The sequence below is a fragment of the Oncorhynchus gorbuscha genome, linkage group LG19, assembly GCF_021184085.1.
Source record: "Oncorhynchus gorbuscha isolate QuinsamMale2020 ecotype Even-year linkage group LG19, OgorEven_v1.0, whole genome shotgun sequence".
Lineage (NCBI taxonomy): Eukaryota > Metazoa > Chordata > Actinopteri > Salmoniformes > Salmonidae > Oncorhynchus > Oncorhynchus gorbuscha.
In genome coordinates, this window is record NC_060191.1 from 12,579,006 (window position 1) to 12,606,197 (window position 27,192).

General features: G+C 47.0%; 1 protein-coding gene across 4 annotated transcripts in view; it reads right to left on the bottom strand.

Moving 5' to 3' along the window:
* LOC124005325 (adhesion G protein-coupled receptor B1-like) overlaps positions 1-27,192 on the bottom strand; it is a 97,408-nt gene that overhangs the window by 17,548 nt on the left and 52,668 nt on the right. For all 4 annotated transcript variants that reach the window (XM_046314465.1, XM_046314462.1, XM_046314464.1 and 1 more), the window contains 10 exons: positions 26,947-27,022; positions 22,059-22,161; positions 19,952-19,995; positions 14,704-14,830; positions 4,335-4,438; positions 3,937-4,039; positions 3,580-3,730; positions 3,393-3,462; positions 2,885-2,951; positions 1,806-1,891 (listed from right to left, as the gene is read on the bottom strand). In XM_046314465.1, coding sequence (XP_046170421.1) covers positions 1,806-1,891; positions 2,885-2,951; positions 3,393-3,462; positions 3,580-3,730; positions 3,937-4,039; positions 4,335-4,438; positions 14,704-14,830; positions 19,952-19,995; positions 22,059-22,161; positions 26,947-27,022 — 931 coding nt within the window. The remainder of the gene's footprint in view (positions 1-1,805; positions 1,892-2,884; positions 2,952-3,392; positions 3,463-3,579; positions 3,731-3,936; positions 4,040-4,334; positions 4,439-14,703; positions 14,831-19,951; positions 19,996-22,058; positions 22,162-26,946; positions 27,023-27,192) is intronic.

Sequence of the window (27,192 nt, forward strand, 5' to 3'; positions counted from 1 at the left end):
CTCCCTCCCTCCCTCCCCACCCTCCCTCGCTCCTCTCTTATTCTATGCCTCTCTGTCAGACCTCATCCTCTACAAATCTTCCAATCATTGATCACTTTCTGTCTTATAAAAACATCCGCAACCTTTCAATATCTGCTCCTTTTTATTTCCCCGCTCTCACCTCTCACCTCTCTCTGCTCTCAAGATATCTCACCTCTCACCTCTCTCTCCCTCTGCTCTCAAGATATCTCACCTCTCTCTCTCTCTCTCTCTCTCTGCTCTCAAAATATCTCACCTTTCTCTCTCTCTGCTCTCAATATATCTCACCTCTCTCTCTCTCTCTCTCTCTCTCTCTCTCTCTCTCTCTCTCTCTCTCTCTCTCAATATATCTCACCTCTCTCTCTCTGCTCTCAATATATCTCAACTCTCTCTCTCTCTGCTCTCAATATATCTCACCTCTCTCTCTCTCTCTGCTCTCAATATATCTCACCTCTCTCTCTCTCTCTCTCTCTCTGCTCTCAATATATCTCACCTCTCTCTCTCTGCACTCAATATATCTCACCTCTCTCTCTCTGCTCCCAATATATCTCACCTCTCTCTCTCTCTGCTCTCAATATATCTCACCTCTCTCTCTCTGCTCTCAATATATCTCACCTCTCTCTCGCTCAATATATCTCACATCTCTCTCTCTCTCTGCTCTCAATATATCTCACCTCTCTCTCTCTCTCTCTCTGCTCTCAATATATCTCACCTCTCTCTCTCTCCCTCTGCTCTCAATATATCTCACCTCTCTCTCTCTCTCTCTCTCTCTCTCTCTCTCTCTGCTCTCAATATATCTCACCTCTCTCTCTCTGCTCTCAATATATCTCACCTCTCTCTCTCTGCTCTCAATATATCTCACCTCTCTCTCTCTCTCTGCTCTCAATATATCTCACCTCTCTCACTTTCTCTCTCTCTCTCTGCTCTCAATATATCTCACCTCTCTCTCTCTGCACTCAATATATCTCACCTCTCTCTCTCTGCTCTCCAATATATCTCACCTCTCTCTCTCTCTGCTCTCAATATATCTCACCTCTCTCTCTCTCTCTCAATATATCTGCTCTCAATATATCTCACCTCTCTCTCTCTCTCTCAATATATCTCACCTCTCTCTCTCTCTCTCTCTGCTCTCAATATATCTCACCTCTCTCTCTCTCCCTCTGCTCTCAATATATCTCACCTCTCTCTCTCTCTCTCTCTCTCTCTCTGCTCTCAATATATCTCACCTCTCTCTCTCTGCTCTCAATATATCTCACCTCTCTCTCTCTGCTCTCAATATATCTCTCCTCCCTCTCTCTTTCTCTCTCTCTCTGCTCTCAAGATATCTCTCATCCCTCTCTCTCCCTCTCTCTGTTCTCAATATATCTCTCCTCCCTCTCTCTCTCTCTCTCTGCTCTCAATATATCTCTCCTCCCTCTCTCTTTCTCTCTCTCTGCTGCTCTCAAGATATCTCTCATCCCTCTCTCTCCCTCTCTCTGCTCTCAATATATCTCTCCTCCCTCTCTCTCTCTCTCTCTCTCTCTCAAGATATCTCTCCTCCCGCTCTCTCTTTCTCTCTCTCCCTCTCTCCTTTTGTCTGTGCTCCTATTCCCCAGCTTTTATCTCCCGTTTCTAAACTCTGTCTTCCAAAAAAAATAACTCAGCAATCTCCTCATCTGACTCTTTCTTCTTCTCCTGCGTTCTAAACGCGAGAGCCAATGGCATCGCTAGCCCCACCCCCAAGCGTATGCCCCCCGGCTGGTGATTGGTGGACGAGTGAGATGGATGTGTGGTAGGATAAGGCATACCCTGCCCTCTCCTTCAGTTTCATATCAGTAATGCCGTCTTTGGACACCAGTTTGTTAAATACGAGAATCCCGATAACCATGTTAACCTGTCAGAGAGAAAAGAGAGATGTGAATGAAGCAGCCAGATACAGAGAACAACTCTACAACCACTCTGTCAGTCTGACATGGGACTACAGACATGAGTATGATGCATGCATGTGAATTATGTCAGTTCCACACATAAAGAGAATAGCTTTACATATCAAACCTGCAGTATGTACGCTACCGTTCAAAGGTTTTGGGGTCACTTAGGCATTTTCTTGTTCTTGAAAGAAAAGCACTTTTTTTTGTCCATGAAAATAACATCGAACTGGTCAGATATGCAGTGTAGACATTGTTAATGTTGTAAATGACTATTGTAGCTGGAAACGGCTGATTTTTAATGGAATATCTACATAGGCGTACAGAGGCCTATTATCAGCTACCATCACTCCTGTGTTCCAATGGCACGTTGTGTTAGCTCATCCAAGTTTAGCATTTTAAAAGGCTCATTGATCATTAGAAAACCCTTTTGAAATTATGTTAGCACAGCTGAGAACTGTTGTCCTGCTTAAAAAAGCAATAAAACTGTCCTTCTTTAGACCAGTTGAGCTTCTGGAGCATCAGCATTTGTAAAATGTCTACATTGTGTTACATGTTATTTTAATGGACAAGAAATGTGCTATTCGTTCAAAAACAAGGACATTTCTAAGTGACCCCAAACTTTTGAATGGTAGTGTACATAAAGTTGTAACTGCTAAGTCAAGGTAATAACATGTAGTTAGTCAAGTGGTAGCAATCTTGCACATAGGGTCCATTGATGACTATACATGGTTGATGAAGATGTTAGTTAAGATAATGTACAATCTATTGACTGGCTATAACCGATAGTAGTATGTAGTATGTTGACAGCATTAAGCCAAAAGGGTAAGTTTACGTTTAGGTCAAGATAAGCGTTACAGTATCTTACGTATTTCTGTGGCTAAATGTTAAGCTAAGATCAGTAAAGCAACAAAGGTGTCTCAGACAAATAGAGGCGGAGACAGCGAGATAGGAAGTACCAAGACCACAGCGGCAGCCGGTCCCACAAACGCATAAAGCAGACCACCTTCCAGAGACAGCCAGCAGCTGAGAGAGAAAGAAGAAGAGAGGGAGGAGGAGGAAAGGAAAAAGTCAGGAAGAGAGAGTGACACCCAGAGAAGACAAAAATGAAAAGAAAGACAGGTGGCATGAGAAAAAAGGGATGGATAAATTGTTTTTAAAAAAAAAAAGATGGTGTAAGAAAGAGAGAAAAGGAGGGAGGGGTAGAGCGAGGAGAGGAAGAGGTCAAGTCAGATATCCAGCACTCAATTCACACAAATACAACCCCCACGTATAAGGATTCTGTATCACACGTCTTAAATGCTCTTTAAACAGTTAGCTAATCCAATATGGGAAGGTTAAGAAGAAGAGAGTTCTGGAGGTATACAGGTATATAGAAAGAAAGATACAGAAAGACAGAGAGACAAAAGTACATTTGTCTAGACAAAGGGAGACACAAAGCAACAATATCAGGGTTAGCAGACTCACTAGTTGACGGTGCCATATCCCTTAGCTTTGGTGAAACCCACAGAGACTGCCACAACCAGAGCAGGTAGACCTAAGGAGGAGGAGGGGGAAGGGTCAGTACTGGGTAGGGATGGGACGGACACACAGATGGACAGACAGAGAGACAGATAAAACTGATCCCCCCCCCCCTTGCCCCCAGCATCCTCACCCCAGCCCAGACACAGGAATCTCTTGCGGATGATGCGGTTCCTCAGCCGGCCAGTCACAGCCATGTATGACTGCCACGCCTCTGTCAGAACCCAACAGAACGACGACAGGAAGAAGAAATGCAGGAAAGCAGCGACCAACGTGCAGATCACCTGAGAGAGGGAGAGAACACAAGATAGGAAGAGAGGGACAGAGAGTGAGGGAGAAAGAGAACAAGAGGGGGAGAAAGAAGGAGAGTGTGAGGGGGTTGAAAGAGGGAACAGGGAAGAGAAGAAGAGATGGAGAGATGTGAGTAAAGGATCTTTACAAGACCTTGTGAGAGTGCGTGGTAAGATACAGCTTGTTCATTGGCTCTTACCTTGTTCCGTGTCTGCGTCTGACCAATGAGGATGAGGGCGTTGGAGGAGATGATGGAGAGGCAGAAGTTGATGAGGATGACGGAGCGCTCGGAGCGAATGTACCTGAGGAGAGACAACATGTTGAGGGGTCCACACCTTTCCCAGTTGACCGTCAACCATCAACAACCACACCAATACTTCCTTCACTTAAACGGTTCAAAAGCTCTAGCCTTTTTACACTATCAAGACAACCTGAACCGCACTATGCTGGCTCAGATTTAGTCCACTTTGTCCTTTCCAGCACGGTTCAAGCACCTATGGAGGATGTGTAACTAAACCAGCCTAATACAGGTCAGCTGGGCATAGTAACTACTCAGATACCACTCGAAACAAAAGACCAGAGTCAATGTGTTCTCACCTCCAGACCGACACGTAGATGATGATGAGAAGCAGCAAGGTGAGGGAGGAGACTCCACAGCCCACCATCAGGGTCACAGAGGGAAGCTGCATTTTATCCATGTTCTGCAGGAGACACACGTACAGTCAACACACAGACTGTTAGGACTGTAAAGACATGTAAAGAAGCTGTCCTCTTCTCCTTTTAAGAGCAGATTCTTTCTTCCACTCTCCTGGTTCATGACTGCAAAGCTAAAACAGCCACACACACAGGACCCCCCCCCCCACACACACACACACACACACAGACATGCGCAGTGCCGTGTACAGAGGTAGGTATATCTGGTATCTTTGATAAAAAGAGCAGGTAGCTGGAGAAAGGCTGGCAGGCAGGCTGCTGTTTGGGCCTTGGCTGGATATGGCCTTGGCTGGATATGAGGCAAGGTGACTCCAAGGTTAATCACCACAAAGATTCTTAGCTGAAGGCCATGAAGCACATTTTGACAGATTATTTTGTCAGACGTGTAGTCTGATTCAGACAGATTCTAACGTTCTACTATGAAACACAGCAAGATAAACCTCCTCCTGTGAAAGCATCGACAACAACAGATCGCCGTCTCCATGTTCCCGCAGCAGCCAATATTTTAGTTGCCATGGTGATGCAGGATGTCGGCACGGTAGCGTGGCAGCAGAGGCAGTGATGGAAGGAAGGCTGCAGCAACCCACTGACCCTGCGTCTGCGTCATGCATCTCACCGGTGTGTGTGTCTGTGTGTTTAAGAGCGTGTCTGTGTGTGTATTTCAGACACAATTCTCAGACTTGACTCATACATGCTTAGCAGCACTGACTGACGAGTGTTCCCTGCTGTGGCCTGAACAGAGTGAAAGCTGGCAGACAGTGTACCTATCTGAGGGAGCAGTGCAGCCTGCAGGCTCCCATGCATGTCATCCTGAGCATGCCACTCTCCCAATGCAGGCCAGGCGTGTGTGTTGACTGTGTTCCCCAATATACCATTGTGTGCTCTACACAGCAGTGCTAACCGCAAGCCATATCCAACATGTGGGCGTGACCTGTAGACTAGAGGATGTTCAAGAAGCCCATGTTCAGGAATGTTGCTTAATGAAGTCTGCTTACTCTAGAAGACTAGCTTGATTAAAGGAAACATGTTCTAAGGGCAGCTGTCTTTCCTAAGGTTTGCTAGAGGTGGTGTTGGGGGGTGGATGTAGGGTGAATGGGTCTGATGGGAAAGGGATAGGGATGGAGGGTTGCCATGCAGGGGGGGTGGGGTTGAGGTGGTGTTTGGGGGTGGATGTAGGTGAATGGGTCTGATGGGAAGGGATAGGGATGGAGGGTTGCCATGCAGGGGGTGGGGTTGAGGTGGTGTTGGGGGGTGGATGTAGGTGAATGGGTCTGATGGGAAGGGATAGGGATGGAGGGTTGCCATGCAGGGGGTGGGGTTGAGGTAGTGTTGGGGGTGGATGTAGGTGAATGGGTCTGATGGGAAGGGATAGGGATGGAGGGTTGCCATGCAGGGGGTGGGGTTGAGGTGGTGTTGGGGGGTGGATGTAGGTGAATGGGTCTGATGGGAAGGGATAGGGATGGAGGGTTGCCATGCAGGGGGTGGGGTTGAGGTGGTGTTTGGGGGTGGATGTAGGTGAATGGGTCTGATGGGAAGGGATAGGGATGGAGGATCGCCATGCAGGCGGGGGGGTTGAGGTGGTGTTGGGGGTGGATGTAGGTGAATGGGTCTGATGGGAAGGGATAGGGATGGAGGGTCGGCATGCAGGCGGGGGGGGGGTTGAGGCGGTGTTGAGGTAGCTAGAGGTGAGATGCAGGTGGAAGGGAGAGCGCCAGTCTTATGACAGGGATGGGGGTAGGGGCGTCTATTCTATGGTTGTGCATTCCACCCTCAAGCAGAAGATAATTGGAGTTTATAGTCTGTCTTGTTTCCAGGTTCGATGTGTGCTAGAGGGCCAAGTGAATTAAATCCTTTGATTAATCTGCACTGCGGTGAGTTCCCCTCTCTCTCTCTGTCTGAAGGAAAAAGATTACGAGTGCAGCCGAATGGAACAATGTCCGCCGAGACCGAGTAACTTTTACAGCCCTCTCTGTCTCCACTAATGGCAGAGCAGGGATGTGTGATGAGAATCACGTACAGTGCAATCGCCTCGTGAGACAGACAGAGACTTCCCATCCGGTAGAGGCTACGTTATCCCAGAGTTGAACCAGATACTTCCCATCCGGTAGAGGCTATGTTATCCCAGAGTTGAACCAAATCCTTCCCATCCGGAAGAGGCTACGTTATCCCAGAGTTGAACCAAAGACTTCCCATCCGGTAGAGGCTACGTTATCCCAGAGTTGAACCAAATCCTTCCCATCCGGAAGAGGCTACGTTATCCCAGAGTTGAACCAAAGACTTCCCATCCGGTAGAGGCTACGTTATCCCAGAGTTGAACCAAATCCTTCCCATCCGGAAGAGGCTACGTTATCCCAGAGTTGAACCAAAGACTTCCCATCCGGTAGAGGCTACGTTATCCCAGAGTTGAACCAAAGCTACGTTATCCCAGAGTTGAACCAAAGACTTCCCATCCGGTAGAGGCTACGTTATCCCAGAGTTGAACCAAAGACTTCCCATCCGGTAGAGGCTACGTTATCCCAGAGTTATCCCAGAGTTGAACCAAAGACTTCCCATCCGGTAGAGGCTACGTTATCCCAGAGTTGAACCAAAGACTTCCCATCCGGTAGAGGCTACGTTATCCCAGAGTTGAACCAAATCCTTCCCATCCGGTAGAGGCTACGTTATCCCAGAGTTGAACCAAAGACTTCCCATCCGGTAGAGGCTACGTTATCCCAGAGTTGAACCAAAGACTTCCCATCAGGTAGAGGCTACGTTATCCCAGAGTTGAACCAAAGACTTCCCATCCGGTAGAGGCTACGTTATCCCAGAGTTGAACCAAAGACTTCCCATCCGGTAGAGGCTACGTTATCCCAGAGTTGAACCAAAGACTTATCATCCGGTAGAGGCTACGTTATCCCAGAGTTGAACCAAAGACTTCCCATCCGGTAGAGGCTACGTTATCCCAGAGTTGAACCAAAGACTTCCCATCCGGTAGAGGCTACGTTATCCCAGAGTTGAACCAAAGACTTCCCATCCGGTAGAGGCTACGTTATCCCAGAGTTGAACCAAAGACTTCCCATCCGGTAGAGGCTACGTTATCCCAGAGTTGAACCAAAGACTTCCCATCCGGTAGAGGCTACGTTATCCCAGAGTTGAACCAAAGACTTCCCATCCGGTAGAGGCTACGTTATCCCAGAGTTGAACCAAAGACTTCCCATCCGGTAGAGAGTTGAACGTTATCCCAGAGTTGAACCAAAGACTTATCATCCGGTTCCCAGAGGCTACGTTATCCCAGAGTTGAACCAAAGACTTCCCATCCGGTAGAGGCTACGTTATCCCAGAGTTGAACCAAAGACTTATCATCCGGTAGAGGCTACGTTATCCCAGAGTTGAAAAGACTTCCCAAAGACTTCCCATCCGGTAGAGGCTACGTTATCCCAGAGTTGAACCAAAGACTTCCCATCCGGTAGAGGCTACGTTATCCCAGAGTTGAACCAAAGACTTCCCATCCGGTAGAGGCTACGTTATCCCAGAGTTGAACCAAAGACTTCCCATCCGGTAGAGGCTACGTTATCCCAGAGTTGAACCAAAGACTTCCCATCCGGTAGAGGCTTGAACGTTATCCCAGAGTTGAACCAAAGACTTCCCATCCGGTAGAGGCTACGTTATCCCAGAGTTGAACCAAAGACTTCCCATCCGGTAGAGGCTACGTTATCCCAGAGTTGAACCAAAGACTTCCCATCCGGTAGAGGCTACGTTATCCCAGAGTTGAACCAAAGACTTCCCATCCGGTAGAGGCTACGTTATCCCAGAGTTGAACCAAAGACTTCCCATCCGGTAGAGGCTACGTTATCCCAGAGTTGAACCAAATCCTTCCCATCCGGTAGAGGCTACGTTATCCCAGAGTTGAACCAAAACTGCCTTCAGAAATGGCTAAATGGTGATGTTGATTTGTTGGTTGCTGTCCTGTATCAATGCAGATATACAGGTATACATACAGTATCATAGTGTTAACAGCTATCCAACACCATCAAGATTTTCTGGGAATCACCATGGAAACAGTAGTTCAATGTTGCCTAGCCTGGGTGTGTCTAGTGTGTAGAGTCAGACTTTGGCTTTGATCATGACCTTCCACTGTACTCTGTATCTGACTGCATGTGACTCAAACCCAAGTAGGATTGATAGCATCTAAAGAAACATACATATATGAATGAGTACTGGTGAAGCTACAGCATGAGGAACAGTCTCTCTGATATAATGGGAAACACAAAGCTGTTCTGTGGTTCTGCGTTAGTTCTGAGTTAGTTGATCTATGTCTTACTATCTAGAGGTCTACTATGGGTTACATGGTCAAAGGCAGGTCTGTAGGTGTGTGAACTGCGTACTCACAGACCCATGACACATTCTAAGAAAGAGTTGTCTGTCTTTCTCTCACACACACACACACACACACACACACACACACACACACACACACACACACACACACACACACACACACACACACACACACACACACACACACACACACACACACACACACACACACACACACACACACACACACACACACACACACACACACACACACACACACACACACACACACACACACACACAGGTTTGGGACTGCAGTGCATTTTCTCTCTCTCTTTCCTTCTACAGCCTGCAGCTGAGTAGGATTGACTGAACATGGTAACATTACAGAAGACAGGAGAGGAGGGATGAAGAGAGGGAATGATAAAGGGGCGGGACAGGGACCTACTATGTGGAGAGAGAGAGAGAGAGAGAGAGAGAGAGAGAGAGAGAGAGAGAGAGAGAGAGAGAGAGAGAGAGAGAGAGAGAGAGAGAGAGAGAGAGAGAGAGAGAAAGAGAGAGAGAGAGAGAGAGAGAGAGAGAAGAAGAGAAGGATGTGGGAAAATGACTAAGCAGGAGGGAGAGGAAGATGGGATAAAGGGGTAGAAGAGAGACAGTGGGAGACTGGGTGTTTGTCATTCTGGGGCTGTATGAGGCTAGCTGCAGACAGAGGAGAGGAGAGGGGCTGCGCCATTCAGAATGTGGCAAGTGTTGCTGCAGGAATAATTAGCCTGTTCTGTAACCATGGCTGTCTCACAAACCAACTAGCATGGCAGGAGGGAGGAAGGAAGAAGAAGAAAGAGAGGGGGGGGGGGGGTGAGAGGGAGAAGGGAGGAAAAGGAGTGCCCTTCTCTCCTGGCACAGAACCAGGTGAATATAATTGCCACAATATGCTTCTCTTAGGGCATCTAAAACCCCCCAGAATGCGACACTGCTGTGAAATAGCCTGTCGAGTGCCCAGGTAGAGAGGGGGATGAATAGAGGTAGAGAAAGGGATGAATAGAGGTAGAGAGAGGGATGAATAGAGGTAGAGAGATGGAAGGAAGAATGGGGGGGAGAGGCAGAAATCACTTGCGAAGTGCTATTAACACATGATGCTACTACTACTGCTGCCCATTGCACAGGCACACGCCAAATAAACAGTGTGTGTGTGTGTGTGTGTGTGTGTGTGTGTGTGTGTGTGTGTGTGTGTGTGTGTGTGTGTGTGTGTGTGTGTGTGTGTGTGTGTGTGTGTGTGTGTGTGTGTGTGTGTGTGTGTGTGTGTGTGTGTGTGTGTGTGTGTGTGTAACTATATGCATATGTGCAGCTGTGTGCAATAAGGATAGCAACTGCTTCTGTGGGTGTATAGCAAGTGATGATCTGTAAACATCTTGCAGGGGTGCACAAACACACACACACACAAAACACACACTTCCAAGATCATCCCCCCTGGCTGAATAATCTTAGCTGTAGGATGGACGAGGGGAAGACGGAGGGAGTGTGAGAGAGGGAGAAGAGAGAGATAGAGATGGAGAAGAGAGAGATAGAGAGGGAGAAGAGAGAGACAGATATGAAGAAGAGAGATAGAGATGAAGAAGAGAGATAGAGATGAAGAAGAGAGAGACAGAGATGGAGAAGAGAGAGACAGAGAGGGAGAAGAGAGAGACAGAGATGGAGAAGAGAGAGACAGAGATGGAGAAGAGAGAGACAGATAGGGAGAAGAGAGAGAGACAGAGATGGAGAAGAGAGAGATAGAGATGAAGAAGAGAGATAGAGATGAAGAAGAGAGAGACAGAGAGGGAGAAGAGAGAGACAGATAGGGAGAAGAGAGAGAGACAGAGATGGAGAAGAGAGAGATAGAGATGAAGAAGAGAGAGACAGAGATGGAGAAGAGAGAGATAGAGATGAAGAAGAGAGAGACAGAGATGGAGAAGAGAGAGACAGAGATGGAGGAGAGAGACAGAGATGGAGAAGAGAGAGACAGAGATGGAGAAGAGAGAGACAGAGATGGAGGAGAGAGACAGAGATGGAGAAGAGAGAGACAGAGATGGAGAAGAGAGAGATAGAGATGGAGAAGAGAGAGATAGAGAGGGAGAAGAGAGAGACAGAGATGGGGAAGAGAGAGACAGAGGGAGAAGAGAGAGACAGAGATGGAGAAGAGAGAGACAGAGATGGAGAAGAGAGAGAGACAGAGATGAAGAAGAGAGAGACAGAGATGGAGAAGAGAGAGAGACAGAGATGAAGAAGAGAGAGACAGAGATGGAGAAGAGAGAGAGACAGAGATGAAGAAGAGAGAGACAGAGATGGAGAAGAGAGGGAGACAGAGATGGAGAAGAGAGAGACAGAGATGGAGAAGAGAGAGAGACAGAGATGGAGAAGAGAGAGACAGAGATGAAGAAGAGAGAGACAGAAATGGAGAAGAGAGAGATAGAGAAGAAGAAGAGAGAGACAGAAATGAAGAAGAGAGAGATAGAGATGAAGAAGAGAGAGACAGATATGAAGAAGAGAGAGATAGAGATGGAGAAGAGAGAGATAGAGATGGAGAAGAGAGAGACAGAGATGGAGAAGAGAGACCGAGATGGAGAAGAGAGACAGAGATGGAGAAGAGAGAGACAGAGATGAAGAAGAGAGAGACAGAGATGGAGAAGAGAGAGACAGAGATGGAGAAGAGAGAGACAGATATGAAGAAGAGAGAGACAGAGATGGAGAAGAGAGAGACAGATATGGAGAAGAGAGAGACAGAGATGAAGAAGAGAGAGACAGAGATGGAGAAGAGAGGGACAGAGATGGAGAAGAGAGAGATAGAGAAGAAGAAGAGAGAGACAGAGATGGAGAAGAGAGACAGAGATGAAGAAGAGAGAGACAGAGATGGAGAAGAGAGAGAGACAGAGATGAAGAAGAGAGAGACAGAGATGGAGAAGAGAGAGACAGAGATGGAGAAGAGAGAGATAGAGAAGAAGAAGAGAGAGACAGAGATGGAGAAGAGAGAGACAGAGATGGAGAAGAGAGAGATAGAGAAGAAGAAGAGAGAGATAGAGATGAAGAAGAGAGAGACAGATATGAAGAAGAGAGAGACAGAGATGAAGAAGGGAGAGACAGAGATGAAGAAGAGAGAGACAGAGATGGAGAAGAGAGAGACAGAGATGGAGAAGAGAGAGACAGAGATGGAGAAGAGAGAGACAGAGATGGAGAAGAGAGAGACAGAGATGGAGAAGAGAGAGACAGAGATGGAGAAGAGAGAGATAGAGATGGAGAAGAGAGAGACAGAGATGGAGAAGAGAGAGACAGAGATGGAGAAGAGAGAGACAGAGATGGAGAAGAGAGAGACAGAGATGGAGAAGAGAGAGACAGAGATGGAGAAGAGAGAGACAGAGATGGAGAAGAGAGTGACAGAGATGGAGAAGAGAGAGACCGAGATGGAGAAGAGAGAGATAGAGATGGAGAAGAGAGAGATAGAGAGGGAGAAGAGAGACAGAGATGGAGAAGAGAGAGATAGAGATGGAGAAGAGAGAGACAGAGATGGAGAAGAGAGAGATAGAGAAGAAGAAGAGAGAGACAGAGATGAAGAAGAGAGAGACAGAGAAGAAGAAGAGAGAGACAGAGATGAAGAAGAGAGAGACAGAGAAGAAGAAGAGAGAGACAGAGATGAAGAAGAGAGAGACAGAGATGGAGAAGAGAGAGACAGAGATGGAGAAGAGAGAGACAGAGATGAAGAAGAGAGAGACAGAGATGAAGAAGAGAGAGACAGAGATGGAGAAGAGAGAGACAGAGATGGAGAAGAGAGAGACAGAGATGGAGAAGAGAGAGACAGAGATGGAGAAGAGAGAGATAGAGAAGAAGAAGAGAGAGATAGAGATGAAGAAGAGAGAGACAGATATGAAGAAGAGAGAGACGGAGATGGAGAAGAGAGAGACAGAGATGGAGAAGAGAGAGACAGAGATGGAGAAGAGACAGAGAGACAGAGATGGAGAAGAGAGAGATAGAGATGGAGAAGAGAGAGACAGAGATGGAGAAGAGAGAGATAGAGATGGAGAAGAGAGAGACAGAGATGGAGAAGAGAGAGATAGAGATGGAGAAGAGAGAGACAGAGATGGAGAAGAGAGAGATAGATGGAGAAGAGAGAGATAGAGAGGGAGAAGAGAGAGACAAAGATGGGGAAGAGAGAGACAGAGGGAGAAGAGAGAGACAGAGATGGAGAAGAGAGAGACAGAGATGGAGAAGAGAGAGACAGAGATGGAGAAGAGAGAGACAGAGATGGAGAAGAGAGACAGAGATGGAGAAGAGAGAGACAGAGATGGAGAAGAGAGAGATAGAGAGAGAGAAGAGAGAGATAGAGATGGGGAAGAGAGAGATAGAGATGGAGAAGAGAGAGATAGAGAGGGAGAAGAGAGAGATAGAGATGGGGAAGAGAGAGACAGAGATGGAGAAGAGAGAGATAGAGATGGAGAAGAGAGAGATAGAGATGGAGAAGAGAGAGACAGAGATGGAGAAGAGAGACCGAGATGGAGAAGAGAGACAGAGATGGAGAAGAGAGAGACAGAGATGGAGAAGAGAGAGACAGAGATGGAGAAGAGAGAGACAGAGATGGAGAAGAGAGAGATAGAGATGGAGAAGAGAGAGATAGAGAGGGAGAAGAGAGAGATAGAGATGGAGAAGAGAGAGATAGAGAGGGAGAAGAGAGAGATAGAGATGGAGAAGAGAGAGACAGAGATGAAGAAGAGAGAGATACAGAACATCAAACGCACAGCTGCAGATTCTCAGGGCAAATGACTGGCGTGTTTATTTGCTTTCCTAAGACCCATCAAATCAAGCCTGTCCGTTGCTTGCAGGTGCACATTTTCTCATCCCCATCCCCTCCTTTTGATGTAGTATTTGGGAACAGCCATATAAAACCACATGCATATCTAAAACGGGTAAATGTCTCATCTGTCTGAATATTTGGGGTAACGTAATGGTATTCCATCCCTCCCTTCATCCATCCATCCGTTCTTCCCTTCCCTCTATCTAGGCCACACAGCGCAGAGGCTGTGGTGGTGAATTAGTACAGGGTCTTCTATAGCTTTAAGAGCCCTTGGTACCCTCCATACTGTTACCAGGGCAACTAGTGAACAACTGCTTCAGAGGCAGTTTCCAGTCTAATAATAACTAATCACTCTGAATGAACACTTCCTCACAAAGACAGTACTGGCCTTTTCATCTGGGCCACATTTGATTTAGATTGATTTGGTTTGAGCCATCACTGGATTTACGAAGATATTGTCCTATTAACACACCTATTTTTCCCCAGTTGGAATCAAATACTGATTATCCGTGATTTGTTCTGTAATTTCATTTTATGTAAATGTGACAGAATAACTTTACGTCTGTCCCCTCGCCCATATGAGCACAGCAGCATTCCAATGGAGACATGTGCAGGGAAATATTATTTCATTTGTCAAAATGCTGGAATAATATGTTACTATGTTACATTGGACAGTGTTCACGTGAAACATGCGAGGACTCTTAACATGATTATAATAATAGCTGAATATCTAAAACCCTAAAATAAGTATTCACATAGCCTTACAATTTCTCATTCGGAATGGAATGTATGCAAATCAATAGTCAACACGGTCATTTTGCATTTGGAATATATACACTGAATGTACCTCTCGACTAAAATGTGTCATCTCGACACAAATCTCCCCTTTCTGCTCGGTGGGACGACTTGAAAGATGCCCAAATTCTTTATTTGAGAATACACAGAGCCCTCGCTGAATGGCATCTGCATGTCTCAAGCAGGAGAGGAGAGAGAGAGAGAGAGGGCGGGCGCGCGCGAGGGCTCTGTTGATACCGAATGGCAACGACGCCCTTTTCCACTAAACCCGTGAGATACATACACAAGCACCTCGATTCGGATACACTAACATAAAAGAATGAAGGAAGTTGTCGAACTTACCATGTCAGGATTTAGCCGTGCTAAAATGGCGAAGGTTGAGAGTCTGTTACACACGCATTTGGTTCTCAATGAGTCGACAGGCACGGCTCTGCAGCCCCTGGCAGACCACGATCCGAGCAGCGAAGAGCTGCGGGAAAAGAGAGAGAGCGCTGCGGTGAATAAAAACGGGGGAAAGCTAGTCAAATCCCCCACCACGTTACAGACACCAGCTATTTAATTCCAAATCCCCTTTTGCATCTTCGCGGTTATCGAGCAAGAGCGCAGAAAACGCAGTGAAAATGGTGATGAAAGGTTATCTGTGAGCCAGACGCCGTGCTGCTCAGGTTTCTGCTTGGCCAGGTTATTGCAATATAGAGGTGGAATTCACAAATGACCCAAAAACAAACAATAGCAATGGGGGTAATAACAACAACAACAATAATGATAATTTAAAAAATTATAATAATAATGCAAATCTAAGTTATTATTGAATCTCATTATTTATCCCTAGATTTAGATTGCGTTATTGGTGGAACGATTTAAAAGCTAAAGAGATCATATTTGTGTACCTAATATACAATGAATCAGTTGGAAAACACGTTTTATTGTGTGAACCCATTTTACAGTACTTCATGAGGCTGTAATGCCATCCTAACTTCCATTTACAGGTAAATAGGTTTTTGATGGCCTGGTCTAGGCCTTTGTTGTAGCGTACTGGACCATACATCAACAATAAATGACATTCTAACCCAATAAGAAAGCACTTTAAAGACACATGTAGTTCATTGTTCTGTTATATTGTTCAACATTCTTCAGTTGAGCATATTAATCAAAACGTCAATTCGGAATTTTCTCTGAACTTTGACAGATACCATATTTTTCTAAGTCTTAATTACCCTAAATGGACCAGGCTAAATCCACACCACTTTGTCATTCACTGTTTATTGGATTGACTAAACTTTTACCCACTTTTACTAGGAAACATTACTAACAATTCTAAAGTTTTAACATTCAAAAACAACATTGCCTAACAGCTTAGCGTGGAGTTCATGGGGAGCCTTCCCCTCTAGACATCTTGCTTGCAGGCCTCTTCCCTCATTGAATGGGGTATTCTCGGTGGCCAGTGACATTGCATTGTCTGTACGCTGTCCACTGCCATGTGGTTCTGAACTCAAAATATCAGAAACCATATTTTCCCACTATGCATGGTGCTGAAATACCAGAGCACAACTTTTTAATTGTTGTTTACAACATCAGACCTTCCACAAGTGGCTACGTTACCACACAGCTGTTCTAAAACCCTGACAAAGACAACACGCCAAAACCAGTTGGTTTAAATAATAAAGAAGACTTTTCTTGTTTTGTGCATGGCTCAGTTTTACTCCTCTCTTCATTTTGGTCTGACTGCAGGTGCACAGAGAATGACCCGATGGTTATTGTTTCCTCATGTCTTCATGGGAGTTGTGTGTTTCTCTCTCCCATGGCACAGTGATGCTGGTTGGCACATTGGTGATGTCACACTCCATCTATCTCAAGTGAGCCCTTACATCCTCTTCCCAAACAGAGTGGTCCCCAAAGGGACTCATCAAGACTGGGGGAACATGGTCCCCTACAGGTCTCTGGGGCTAGTGGCACCAGGAACACACAGCAGCCCCCAGGGTTTTAACCAACCAACAAATCAACAAACCAGTGACAGCCTGGGACTGTGCTTTAGCAGACCTGGGTTCAAATTGTAGTTGTGTTCTTTCCAATACTTTGAAGCATTTCATTGCTTCAGTCTGGAGAGCCCGTGGGGCAGGGTTTGCATTGTGTTGATTCTTCTAGTGGTTCCATTGAGCTAGGCAGGCTCAATCAAGAGCAAATGAAGTATTTGAAAGAAACCCAATACTATCTGAACCCAGGTCTGTACCTCAGGGCCAAGGACATCTCATCACAACACACCATGGCCTCTAACAGGGCCACCTCACAGCAGCCCTTGATAGGGTTATCCATGGTGCATCTGGTTGGAGAGTGCTGAGGGGTGAAAACCATGACGAGCAGAGAGAGAGAGCAAGAGTGAGAGAGAGAGAGAGAGAGAGAGAGAGAGAGAGAGAGAGAGAGAGAGAGAGAGAGAGAGAGAGAGAGAGAGAGTAGTACAGTCTTGTAGCCCCAGGAGTAGGCTCAGTGCTAACATTAGCACATCACCCTAACAGAAATCCAATATTATAACTCAGCGCAGAGTCTCTGTGGATGACACGATTAGGCCTCTCTCCCAACCACACAGCAAGCCACAGCAACACACACACACACACACACACACACACACACACACACACACACACACACACACACACACACACACACACACACACACACACACACACACACACACACACACACGCACGCACGCACACACACACACACACACACACACACACACACACACACACACACACACACACACACACACACACACACACACACACACACACACGCACGCACGCACGCACGCACGCACGCACGCACGCACGCACGCACACACAGGCCTCACTGCGGTCTAATGGGATAATTTGGGTGGCGGTCCAGCAGCACTGCATGTGTGAACGGTCCCTGCCAACAACAGGCCAGGACCACGTGAATGAATGGGACAGCAGGGCCTGCCTGACAGCCACAACATCCCAGACATCCCTGGGTTCAAATAATATTAGCGTTTGCTCTAGTCTACCTACAGAGCCAGATGGGCAGGGTTGGCAACTTTTCCAACGTTTCTATTGGTTCCATTAACCAGCAAGACAAGCTCAATCAAGCCCAGACGAATATTTGACATTATTTCAGAAATGGTTTAATCTGGTGCTACAACACCCAGCGATGGAAATCATAATAAATGATGCATTAACTAAAACCAACAGACAGATTAAAGAACAGGGGAAGCTAAATTCAAGGAACTAACTGTAAAGGGAACAAATCACATTGTGGGTTTCTAAAGAACTGGAGGTGTGCGAGGAGAAATAAGGTAGGGAGGGTAACTGGGCCAGGTCAGGAGCCGGTTGACGTTTATTATTATGAATCTTGCCCTGGAGCAGAACTGAGCGATTTCCACTAGATCTTAATATAAGGTTAGGGTGTAGGAATTAGGGTTAGCACTGTGGTTAAGGTCAAAGTTAAGTTTAGGGTTAGGTTGGAAATCAGATTTTATAACTTTGTGACCTCTCTGCAAAGCTGCCTCCAGGGCAAGATTCATTACAATAAATGCCAACCTGCAGGCCAGCAACACTGCTGTTGTTTATTGGTCCCCCGCCCCAGACCGAAGTGTGAGCCCTAGGAGAGAAGACCACCTGTCTCACACCCGCTTGCCTCTCTCTCTCACAGCCCTTATCAACAAGACACCACCATGACAAGGACACCTCACATTTCAATTTCTCCCCCCAAAATTAACTCATTAATCATAGCTGCTGTCCAAGATGGATTTACATTTTGCTTAGAACATGTCACTCCCCACCCCCTCCCTCGCCTCCCCCTTCTCTCCCCACACTCCCCAACATGGTGGGTGAAGCTAGATTAGATTTTGTTTTGTTCTGCCTCTCTCTCGCTCTGCCTCTCTATCCATCTTCCTATATCCTCTCTCATCCCTCTTGCTTTCTCTCAACCCTGTCTCTCTCCTCTTCCCTCATTGTTCGGTTGTTCTTTCTCTCTCTCGGTCTATATTTACCTGGTTCAACTTTTTCTTGAGGCAAAATATCGCTCTGTTCTATGCCTCGTTTCAGTAACACAAGTGTAGGCACTTATCTAAATGCAAATGTCCAACCTGCATTGCAATAAGGCCTATGGGCACATTGTGCTTTCTCTCTCTCGCTCTCTCTCTCTCGCTCTCTCTCTGTCGCTCTGTCTCTTGTTCTCTCTCTCTCTCTTGTTCTCTCTCTGTCTCTGTTTTGGGTTTTAAAACAAAAAGGGTACTTAAGTGTATGAAGCATATGAAGAGTGTGCAAAACAGACCCACATTAGCTGTGCAATTGAACTGTGTAATGCATTCCCCCCCTCTCTCTCTCTCGATCTGTCTCTCTCTCTCTCGATCTGTCTCTGTCTCTCTCGATCTGTCTCTGTCTCTCTCGATCTGTCTCTCTGTCTCTCTGTCTCTCTGTCTCTCTGTCTCTCTGTCTCTCTGTCTGTCTGTCTGTCTGTCTCTGTCTGTCTGTCTGTCTGTCTGTCTGTCTGTCTGTCTGTCTGTCTGTCTGTCTGTCTGTCTGTCTGTCTGTCTGTCTGTCTGTCTGTCTGTCTGTCTGTCTGTCTCTCTGTCTGTCTGTCTGTCTGTCTGTCTGTCTGTCTGTCTCTCTCTCTCTCTCTCTCTCTCTCTCTCTCTCTCTCTCTCTCTTCTCTTTCTCTTTCTCTCTCTCTCTCTCTCTCTCTCTCTCTCTCTCTCTCTCTCTCTCTCTCTCTCTCTCTCTCTCTCTCTCTCTCTCTCTCTCTCTCGATCTGTCTCTGCCTCTGTCTCTCTCGATCTGTCTCTGTCTCTGTCTCTGTCTCTGTCTCTCTCTCTCTCTCTCTCTCTCTCTCTCTCTCTCTCTCTCTCTCTCTCTCTCTCTCTCTCTCCATCTCTCCCTCTCCCCTCTATCTTTGTCTGTCTCAGTAGATCCCAAAGCACTCTCCAGTCATCCCTCTTGGTTCGTGTGCGCGCGGCTGCCCAGGAGAGAAAGCTGTGAGCGACACTTTTAATTTTCTACATCCTGCATCACTGTCGGCGCGGTGTTAGCAGCGTGGGGGTTAGTGTCAGCCCCGTCCCATCTCCCGTCACCCACAGAGAGGAGCTCCGGAACCGTCTGACAAACTCAGCACCTTTCTACAGGGTCAGTGTGTGTCATGGGCACTTCGTCAAGATGAGAAACAGTGGAGGGGGAACAGCCACGGAACACACAGTCACAGTGGGAGATGAGGTGATGTGAGGCCATCTCCCAAAGTTCTATCCCTCACTGTGATGGTCCACACCAGCAGGTGTTTCAGAGCCAGGAAGGGTCCACCATAGAAATATAATGACTTTAGTTCCTGGTTATGGGTACACTTCTTACCTTACATCCTGGCCGCGAGTCCACCCATCATGGTAAATTGACTTGAATGAGGATGTCCATTCTAGTAATTCTATTTCTGTTTTCAGAGCCAGGTAGGATCATAGAGGTCCTATTATTCAGTTGATTCAGGCAGTTCCACCCCCAGGCTCCACACTGCAGTCTGGCAGCGTCTAGGGTCAGCCCAGAAGGCACATGAGTGAATCACCAAAGGAAATGAACAAAGGCCTTACCTGTCACTCTCGTCCCAGGAGATGCAGGTCTGGTTTGTGGTGCCCTGATCAGACAGAGAGAGAAACGGTCACATGGTTGACATATGCATAGACGCGGTTAGTAGGGGTGCTGAGGGGGTTGCAACACACCCTGAAAAATATCAATTAAATTTTTTTTTTTTTTAAGAGTGCATCCACACTACAAATCATCTTCCTGTGGCCATGGACATACGCTCTGATTACAGATGTTCTCATATACCTCCATATACCTCCATGGACATATGCTCTGATTACAGATGTTCTCATATACCTCCATATACCTCCATGGACATATGCTCTGATTACAGATGTTCTCATATACCTCCATATACCTCCATATACCTCCATGGACATATGCTCTGATTACAGATGTTCTCATATACCTCCATATACCTCCATATACCTCCATGGACATATGCTCTGATTACAGATGTTCTCATATACCTCCATATACCTCCATGGACATATGCTCTGATTACAGATGTTCTCATATACCTCCATATACCTCCATGGACATATGCTCTGATTACAGATGTTCTCATATACCTCCATATACCTCCATGGACATATGCTCTGATTACAGATGTTCTCATATACCTCCATATACCTCCATGGACATATGCTCTGATTACAGATGTTCTCATATACCTCCATATACCTCCATATACCTCCATGGACATATGCTCTGATTACAGATGTTCTCATATACCTCCATATACCTCCATATACCTCCATGGACATATGCTCTGATTACAGATGTTCTCATAAACCTCCATATACCTCCATGGACATATGCTCTGATTACAGATGTTCTCATATACCTGCATATACCTCCATGGACATATGCTCTGATTACAGATGTTCTCATATACCTCCATATACCTCCATGGACATATGCTCTGATTACAGATGTTCTCATATACCTCCATATACCTCCATGGACATATGCTCTGATTACAGATGTTCTCATATACCTCCATATACCTCCATGGAAATATGCTCTGATTACAGATGTTCTCATAAACCTCCATATACCTCCATGGACATACGCTCTGATTACAGATGTTCTCATATACCTCCATATACCTCCATGGACATACGCTCTGATTACAGATGTTCTCATATACCTCCATATACCTCCATATACCTCCATGGACATATGCTCTGATTACAGATGTTCTCATAAACCTCCATATACCTCCATGGACATATGCTCTGACTACAGATGTTCTCATAAACCTCCATATACCTCCATGGACATACGCTCTGATTACAGATGTTCTCATAAACCTCCATATACCTCCATGGACATATGCTCTGATTACAGATGTTCTCATAAACCTCCATATACCTCCATATACCTCCATGGACATATGCTCTGATTACAGATGTTCTCATAAACCTCCATATACCTCCATGGACATATGCTCTGATTACAGATGTTCTCATATACCTCCATATACCTCCATATACCTCCATGGACATATGCTCTGATTACAGATGTTCTCATAAACCTCCATATACCTCCATGGACATATGCTCTGATTACAGATGTTCTCATAAACCTCCATATACCTCCATGGACATATGCTCTGATTACAGATGTTCTCATATACCTCCATATACCTCCATATACCTCCATGGACATACACTCTGATTACAGATGTTCTCATATACCTCCATATACCTCCATATACCTCCATGGACATATGCTCTGATTACAGATGTTCTCATATACCTCCATATACCTCCATATACCTCCATGGACATATGCTCTGATTATAGATGTTCTCATATACCTCCATATACCTCCATGGACATATGCTCTGATTACAGATGTTCTCATAAACCTCCATTTGAGGGGATGATGAAATTGATTTGTCTAGTGCTTTTCTAAGTGCTAAAAGTGATTTTCAGTGATAAAGGCATGGTAAGACTTTTGAAATGCTCTCAAATATCAGTAGCGTGTGTTTTTATGCGATAAGCCACATGATTTGTCAAGGCCCTTCCTACTCTGTTACACTACAGAGGTCAATTACTACTGAGGTCACTGCTCAGGTCAGAGGGTCAGATGTGAAAGGTCACTCACGTTGTAAAGGTGTGAGAACTGGACCTCCACCGGGGTAGAGAGGGATCCTGGGGTGGGCTTGATGGTCACAGACACCACCTTGGAGTTGAGCACGGTGCTGTTTCTGGAGGGAGGGAGGGACAGAGTGGTGTCACCAGCATAGGACAACACACATGGTCAGGCGACATATCACCTGAGAACCACACATCATTGTCATCGTTGTCAATCGCTGTTCCCTTCAACCAACTCAAACCTCCCTGCAGTAATATTGTCCCATCCCTACAACACATGTTCCCATCTCTCCCTAACACAGCAGTAATACTGCCCCATCCCTACAAAACATGTTCCCATCTCTCCCTAACACAGCACACATGTCCCTCAAGACACCCTTGTATGTCCCAGCACTTAACCCGTGTCCCGTTTGAAATAGACAGTGTTTCACAGCACCCACTCGCTCTCCCTCTCGCTCTTTCTCCCGCTCCCCTCTTTCTCCCTCTCGCTCTTTCTCCCGCTCCCCTCTTTCTCCCTCTCGCTCTTTCTCCCGCTCCCCTCTTTCTCCCTCTCGCTCTCTCTCCCTCTCGCTCTTTCTCCCGCTCCCCTCTTTCTCCCTCTCGCTCTTTCTCCCGCTCCCCTCTTTCTCCCTCTCGCTCTTTCTCCCGCTCCCCTCTTTCTCCCTCTCGCTCTTTCTCTCTCTCGCTCTTTCTCCCTCTCGCTCTTTCTCCCTCTCACTCTCTCTCCCTCTCACTCTCTCTCCCTCTCGGTCTTTCTCCCTCTCACTCTCTATCCCTCTCACTCTCTCTCCCTCTCGCTCTCTCTCCCTCTCACTCTCTATCCCTCTCACTCTCTCTCCCTCTCGCTCTTTCTCCCTCTCACTCTCTATCCCTCTCACTCTCTCTCCCTCTCGCTCTTTCTCCCTCTCACTCTCTATCCCTCTCACTCTCTATCCCTCTCACTCTCTCTCCCTCTCGCTCCTTGTCCCTCTCACTCTCTATCCCTCTCACTCTCTCTCACTCTCACTCTCTCTCCCTCTCGCTCTTTCTCCCTCTCACTCTCTATCCCTCTCACTCTCTCTCCCTCTCGCTCTTTCTCCCTCTCACTCTCTATCCCTCTCACTCTCTCTCCCTCTCGCTCTTTCTCCCTCTCACTCTCTATCCCTCTCACTCTCTATCCCTCTCACTCTCTCTCACTCTCACTCTCTCTCCCTCTCGCTCTCTCTCCCTCTCGCTCCCTCTCTCCCTCTCGCTCTTTCTCCCTCTCACTCTCTCTCCCTCTCACTCTCTCTCCCTCTCACTCTCTCTCCCTCTCGCTCTTTCTCCCTCTCACTCTATCCCTCTCACTCTCTCTCCCTCTCGCTCTTTCTCCCTCTCACTCTCTATCCCTCTCACTCTCTCTCCCTCTCGCTCTTTCTCCCTCTCACTCTCTATCCCTCTCACTCTTTCTCCCTCTCACTCTCTCTCCCTCTCCTCTCACTCTCTCTCCCTCTCGCTCTTTCTCCCTCTCACTCTCTCTCCCTCTCGCTCTTTCTCCCTCTCACTCTCTCTCCCTCTCGCTCTTTCTCCCTCTCACTCTCTCTCCCTCTCGCTCTTTCTCCCTCTCACTCTCTCTCCCTCTCGCTCTCTCTCCCTCTCGCTCTTTCTCCCTCTCACTCTCTCTCCCTCTCGCTCTTTCTCCCTCTCACTCTCTCTCCCTCTCGCTCTTTCTCCCTCTCACTCTCTCTCTCCCTCTCGCTCTTTCTCCCTCTCACTCTCTATCCCTCTCACTCTTTCTCCCTCTCACTCTCTCTCCCTCTCACTCTCTCTCCCTCCCTCTCGCTCTTTCTCCCTCTCACTCTCTATCCCTCTCACTCTTTCTCCCTCTCACTCTCTCTCCCTCTCACTCTCTCTCCCTCTCGCTCTTTCTCCCTCTCACTCTCTCTCCCTCTCGCTCTTTCTCCCTCTCACTCTCTCTCCCTCTCGCTCTTTCTCCCTCTCACTCCCTCTCCCTCTCACTCTCTCTCCCTCTCGCTCTTTCTCCCTCTCACTCTCTCTCCCTCTCGCTCTTTCTCCCTCTCACTCTCTCTCCCCTCTCGCTCTTTCTCCCTCTCACTCTCTCTCCCTCTCCTCTCTCTCTCCCTCTCGCTCTTTCTCCCTCTCACTCTCTATCCCTCTCCACTCTCTCTCCCTCTCGCTCTTTCTCCCTCTCACTCTCTATCCCTCTTACTCTCTCTCCCTCTCGCTCTTTCTCCCTCTCACTCTCTATCCCTCTCACTCTTTCTCCCTCTCACTCTCTCTCCCTCTCACTCTCTCTCCCTCTCGCTCTTTCTCCCTCTCACTCTCTCTCCCTCTCGCTCTTTCTCCCTCTCGCTCTCTCTCCCTCTCGCTCTTTCTCCCTCTCACTCTCTCTCCCTCTCGCTCTTTCTCCCTCTCACTCTCTCTCCCTCTCGCTCTCTCTCCCTCTCGCTCTTTCTCCCTCTCACTCTCTCTCCCTCTCGCTCTTTCTCCCTCTCACTCTCTCTCCCTCTCGCTCTTTCTCCATCTCACTCTCTCTCCCTCTCGCTCTTTCTCCCTCTCACTCTCTCTCCCTCTCACTCTCTCTCCCTCTCGCTCTTTCTCCCTCTCACTCTCTCCCTCTCACTCTCTCTCCCTCTCGCTCTTTCTCCCTCTCGCTCTCTCTCCCTCTCGCTCTTTCTCCCTCTCACTCTCTCTCCCTCTCGCTCTTTCTCCCTCTCACTCTCTCTCTCTCTCCCTCTCGCTCTTTCTCCCTCTCACTCTCTATCCCTCTCACTCTTTCTCCCTCTCACTCTCTCTCCCTCTCACTCTCTCTCCCTCTCGCTCTTTCTCCCTCTCACTCTCTATCCCTCTCACTCTTTCTCCCTCTCACTCTCTCTCCCTCTCACTCTCTCTCCCTCTCGCTCTTTCTCCCTCTCTCTCTCTCTCCCTCTCGCTCTTTCTCCCTCTCACTCTCTCTCCCTCTCACTCTCTCTCCCTCTCACTCTCTCTCCCTCTCACTCTCTCTCCCTCTCGCTCTTTCTCCCTCTCACTCTCTCTCCCTCTCGCTCTTTCTCCCTCTCGCTCTCTCTCCCTCTCGCTCTTTCTCCCTCTCACTCTCTCTCCCTCTCACTCTCTCTCCCTCTCGCTCTTTCTCCCTCTCACTCTCTCTCCCTCTCGCTCTTTCTCCCTCTCACTCTCTCTCCCCTCTCGCTCTTTCTCCCTCTCACTCTCTCTCCCTCTCGCTCTTTCTCCCTCTCACTCTCTCTCCCTCTCGCTCTTTCTCCCTCACTCTCTCTCCCTCTCGCTCTTTCTCCCTCTCACTCTCTCTCCCTCTCACTCTCTCTCCCTCTCGCTCTTTCTCCCTCTCACTCTCTCTCCCTCTCGCTCTTTCTCCCTCTCACTCTCTCTCCCTCTCGCTCTTTCTCCCTCTCACTCTCTCTCCCTCTCGCTCTTTCTCCCTCTCACTCTCTCTCCCTCTCACTCTCTCTCCCTCTCGCTCTTTCTCCCTCTCACTCTCTCTCCCTCTCACTCTCTCTCCCTCTCGCTCTTTCTCCCTCTCACTCTCTCTCCCTCTCGCTCTTTCTCCCTCTCACTCTCTCTCCCTCTCGCTCTCTCTCCCTCGCTCTTTCTCCCTCTCGCTCTTTTTCCCTCTCACTTCTCAGGACGCAATCAGTCAACGTAAACGTTTGTGTCAGTCAGCCTCTTTCTAAAACTGATCACATTTCCTTGAAGGGGAAATAAAATCTGAAAAATAAAAAAAGGAAAGAAAAAGAACTAACTAGGCCCTGATAAAGACGAGATAGAAGAGGAGCTTCCACATGTGCGCCCTGGGGGGAAAGTAGAATTCATTTCTTACCGGTACGGGACACCCAAGCGCGCACACAATGAATATTTTACAGCCTTGGTGTAATCATAGAATTACATAGGCATATAGAATCCCTATTCATTTTGTATATGATCTCTGTGGGCCTTGTGCCCTAGACCCAGTAAAGATGTGTCATATCACTTCTAACATGTATTTCCTTTTAATGTGGCATAAAAACAACCAGTCGTGAGGTTTTCAACTGATTGTCAAACAATCACTTCAAACGCGGACGTTCGTCCACTCACAAATGATTCCAGCTTCCCAACTCCGCAATTTGGTGAATGGAAAGAGGAATCTGTTACAAAACCTTTTACTGCAGTGGCTAAATCAGGGTGTTTTCACACAGGCTGTTTTCTGGTAGTCTTAAACAATTATATTTTGAAACCTCACACACATGGTTATGACACCTGTACCATGTCAGATATACGTAGAGTTGAAATGTATTAACTTGTGAATTTGCATCCCAATATTACACTTTATATACATCACAGAAGACTGAAATAAAACAAAACCGTTTGATATTGAAACACCGGATTTTAGGTTTATTTTTTTGAAATAACGTTTATTAATTATGAAATTGTGAAAGATATGAATAACGTTCCACCCATGAGGCCACTAGGTCATTTGACGGCAGGAAAGGGCTACAAAACACATCAATTTGCATTGAATGAAGTATGTGGGAGGGTTGAGTGTGATTCCGCCACGCTAGCCTGTGTTCCTCCATCTCATTACACACGCACATAACATTAACATAACGGAGAGAACACTCCTCACTGGACGAGAGAAAGCTGTAGCCCACAAATACACATGGTGTTTGAATACATGTGCTTAGCATGAAGCCGTTCTCTGAAATGTTATTCATTCTAGCTCCTTCAGACATCCTTCTCACAGACAAGAGACTAAGGAACTACGTGGTAGCATTCAAAGCCCATTAGCCACCAATCAAAAGAGCTTCTGGGATGTGTTCTGTGCTGGGCTGCGTTCCAAATGGCACCCCATTCCCTTTATATTACACTACTTTTGACGCATCTTTGGAGAAAGCATTGCAAGTAGAGATGTCAATAAACCCTCTCACCTCTGTAGAGATAGGATGCTGCCCAGGTTTCTGTAGAGAACGATCCCAGTGACAAACGCTGACAAGTCATCTGTATCTGGAGTACAACACAGACATGTGCCCACCGTTCAGACACAGACCAACACACACACGAACAGACACAAAAGAGATGGAGGGAGAGAGAGAAAGAAAGAGAGTGAGAGAAAGCCCCTTAAATTGAAATTGAATTGAAAGAGAGAGAGGGAAAGAGAGAGAGAGAGAGAGAGA